The sequence below is a fragment of the Nicotiana sylvestris genome, chromosome 10 (genome assembly GCF_000393655.2).
Source record: "Nicotiana sylvestris chromosome 10, ASM39365v2, whole genome shotgun sequence".
Classification (NCBI taxonomy): Eukaryota; Viridiplantae; Streptophyta; class Magnoliopsida; order Solanales; family Solanaceae; genus Nicotiana; species Nicotiana sylvestris.
This window is the reverse complement of record NC_091066.1, coordinates 163,525,684-163,529,057: the sequence shown is the minus strand read 5'-3', so window position 1 is coordinate 163,529,057 and position 3,374 is coordinate 163,525,684. Positions and strand designations below refer to the sequence as shown.

Genomic DNA, 3,374 nt, shown 5'->3' with positions numbered 1-3,374 from the left:
TGGGACCCCCTGAGCTCCCTCTGAACTTGGACACCTGAGGGTTGGCCTTTCCACACTGCACTATAACTCTTTCTAATTAATATCTTGGATGTAAGCACTGCCTAGAGTTCTTGAAACTCCTTGGATCTCTGAAAAGCCCGAGAAGGCTTTGGAAATCTTGATCTCGGAAGTGGTTCAATCTCATATTGTTAGAAACTAAGTCTGAATTAGGCTGCTTGGATGTAGTTGAAATTTCTGATGTATTTTTATTTCTGTCTTATTTTTCTGGTCTGTAATAATTTGTATAAACTCGGGGATCTAGTGAAAAGGGGAGGGGATTTACTTTTATGCACAAAAAGGGTAGAAACCATGCCTATAGGACTTTTGCTGTTAATCTATGCAATCTCACAAGTAGAAACCATGCCTATAGGATCTAACTTTCTGATTTCTGCAACTATGCATATAGATACCATTTATGCATAGTTAGGTTTAATGATAAATCAGCATATAGATATCATGTTTATAAGGCTGTTAACGTTTGAAAGGTATTAAAATCAGTAACTCGTAGAGATCATGCCTATAGGAACTTCAGAATTGTTTCACTCGTCTAAAACAGTACTGACCCTTTTTGCTAAAACAAACGATTTTCTGCACGTTTTCTGAACCATTAAACTTTTCTTGCAACCAAGTCAGTGTATCTTTTTCCTTCTTGATAAATATTCTCAAATCAGTGCATATTTTCTGAAAACTTATTGCTTTCCTGATAATTTGACAAATATTTTTTCAAATCAATCTGAATTCACTTCTTTATACTTATCTGATAAACCTTTTGAATCAGTCTGCAATTCAGTTCTTTTGTTAAAACTCGGCAACTCTTTTCTTAAATAAGTATGTTTTCTGAAACTCATTTTAAACCATTTTCTTTGTATTAAGTTTGCAATCTTTTCTGAAACTTATCTTATTCTGCAACTCCTTTACAATCAGTAGTTCTATCCCACACTTAAGGTAAAGTTGACTAATTAAAGTGGCTCAGTCTTTGACAACTGCATTCGAGTGAGCCTAATGCGTACTTCCTGTCTAAAAGTATGTGTTGAATCAGTCCGCTTATCGCTTTAATTTTAAAGACCAAATCAGTACATGCAAGACATGCTAAACTCTGTGGCTTATCTGATTTAAGGAGGTTTACTTAAGCCTTACTTGCTTATCTACCTCCACTTTTACTTGTATTATGTTTTTTGATTGACGCCTTAGTATTTTGTCCTTTGAAACTCTCAAAAGGACCAAAATCCCTTTCCCTTTAGTATTAATAGTCCTAAATGCCTCTGGGACTAATAGGATTGGGACGGGTACTAGCATGCAACAAGTAACCAAACTTTCCGCGCTTTAATACCTTAACGGGGTGGGAAGGGTAGAATATGGATATGATGACCGGTGCGCTAATATCACGTGTGACCCCTCTTCTGAGGAGTGATTGCTGGATATTACATTGATGTGATCCATATTATCGGTAAACCTAGGACCCCTTTCCCCTTTACTTGTTAATTTTTAAGTTTTCTTTTAAAACTAATTTTCTAAACTCTCTACTTCTTCAACTCTTAAACTTGTTTGCAAAACTATGTGAAGCCCTTTGCTTTATTTTTGTACTTGTCTTCTTAAAGTCACAATTGTAGCATGGTCGGGAACCACACTTGTGGATCATAAGGGGTGCCTAACACCTTCCCCTCGGGATAATTTCTAGCCCTTACCCTAATCTCTGGTCTCTTCATCTCAAACTCTTCTAAAAAGTGTCCTAATGCACTATAATCATTAGGTAGCGACTCTTCAACTTCTAAACCCAATTCTTGAAAGGGAATAGAGTTGTCCTCCCAATGTCGTATACCCGATTTCGACCCATAAAAAAAGGGGGCATCGACAGGACTAATGCCTCTAATGTCAGACATCGTCCACCCAATTGCTCGCTTGTGCTCACGTAGCACTCTCAACAGCTTTTCTTCCTGCAATTTAGACAAGTTAGAAGAAACAATAACAGGTAAAGTGTCAGAACTTCCCAAATAAGCATATTGAAGATGAGGAGGCAGGGGTTTGAGCTCCAACTTTGGAGCTTCCTCAATTGACGGCTTTGGAGGAGGTCCACTTGGCCTATTTAGGGGCTCAAAGGGGTGTATCCCCTGCATATAAGCACAAGATGCATCTAAGATATGCATCATCTCCTCAACCTCCTCATCAATCTCCAAGCTATCGAACAACATAAGTTCTTTCTCTAGAGAATCGTCTAGATATACACTCGTGTCAAGAAGTTGCTCGTCCACCTCAACAATAGATATCATCGAGAGCTCCTTATAGTGGCTGGGAAGTTGGATTGCTTTGTAGACATTAAATACTGCTTCCTCGTCATCTACTCTCAAAATCATTTTTCCCTCTCTCACTTTAATAATTGCATCACCAGTAGCCAAGAGAGGTCGCCCTAATATGATTGGAACCAGTTCATCAGCCTCATAATCTAATATAATGAAGTCCGCAGGGAATATGAACTTTCCAATTTGCAGTAATACATCTTCAATCACTCCCTCAGGGTGTTCTATGGACCTATCAGCCAGCTGCAACATCACAGTAGTTGGTCTTGGAGCTCCCAGATCCAATTGCTTGAACAAGGATAAGGGCATCAGATTTATGCTCGCCCCCAAATCGCAAAGAGCACGACCCACATCAATATTACCAATTCGCATCGGGATGGTGAAACTGCCAGGATCCTTAAGCTTTTGAGGGAGCTTGTTTTGGACCCTTGAAGTGCATTCCTCAGTAAGTGCAACTGTCTCAAATTCAGTCAATCTTCTTTTGTGAGCCACTATATCTTTTATGTACTTAGCATACTTTGGAATTTCACGAAGTACATCCACCAATGGAATATTTAATTGAACCTGGCTCAACATAGAGAGAAATTTGTTGAACATGCGATCATTATTCTTTTTCTGCAATCTCTGGGGGAAAGGTGGTGGTGCCATTGCAGCCTCCACTGGCTCTGGAGTTGCATCCTTTTTCTTTGATTCGTGTGTCGCCTTAGGAATCAACTCCCCCTCGGGTATGGGCTTGTCTTTTCTCTTCTTTGGCACTTCCTCTAGTTCCCTCTCGTTTCTGAGTGTAACTGCTTTCACTTAAGGGTTCTTCTCTGTATCACTGGGGAGAGTGCCTGCAGGTCTAGTAACTTCCCCATTTGCCTCTCAAGATTTCTTAAATAGGTCCTGAGTTGTTGATTGTCAAGCAACAACTTCTTTAGTAAATCATTTGTACTCTCTTCCATTTGTTGGGGTGGCTTCTAAGGTTGATTTAAATTTCATTGGGGTCTATAATGATTCGGATTCGGCTGATTTGCACCCCATGAGAAGTTGGGATGATTC

General features: G+C 39.5%; 1 protein-coding gene across 1 annotated transcript; it reads right to left on the bottom strand.

Annotated features, from left to right (window-relative positions):
- Positions 1–567: 567 nt before the first annotated feature.
- LOC138880204 (uncharacterized) lies at positions 568–2,981 on the bottom strand. The gene is made up of 2 exons (XM_070159879.1): positions 1,918–2,981; positions 568–739 (listed from the first exon to the last, which is right to left on the bottom strand). The coding sequence occupies exons 1-2, from the start codon at positions 2,979–2,981 to the stop codon at positions 568–570; spliced, it is 1,236 nt and encodes a 411-aa protein (XP_070015980.1).
- Between the last annotated feature and the right edge of the window lie 393 nt (positions 2,982–3,374).

Excerpts from the sequence above, each read along its gene's own strand:
- LOC138880204 (XM_070159879.1), bottom strand. The coding sequence starts at position 2,981 with ATGGCACCACCACCTTTCCCCCAGAGATTGCAGAAAAAGAATAATGAT. Across the intron at positions 740-1,917 it reads CGAGCAATTGGGTGGACGAT|GAAAGCAATAAGTTTTCAGA; the intron begins GTCTGACATTAG and ends TCAAATTATCAG.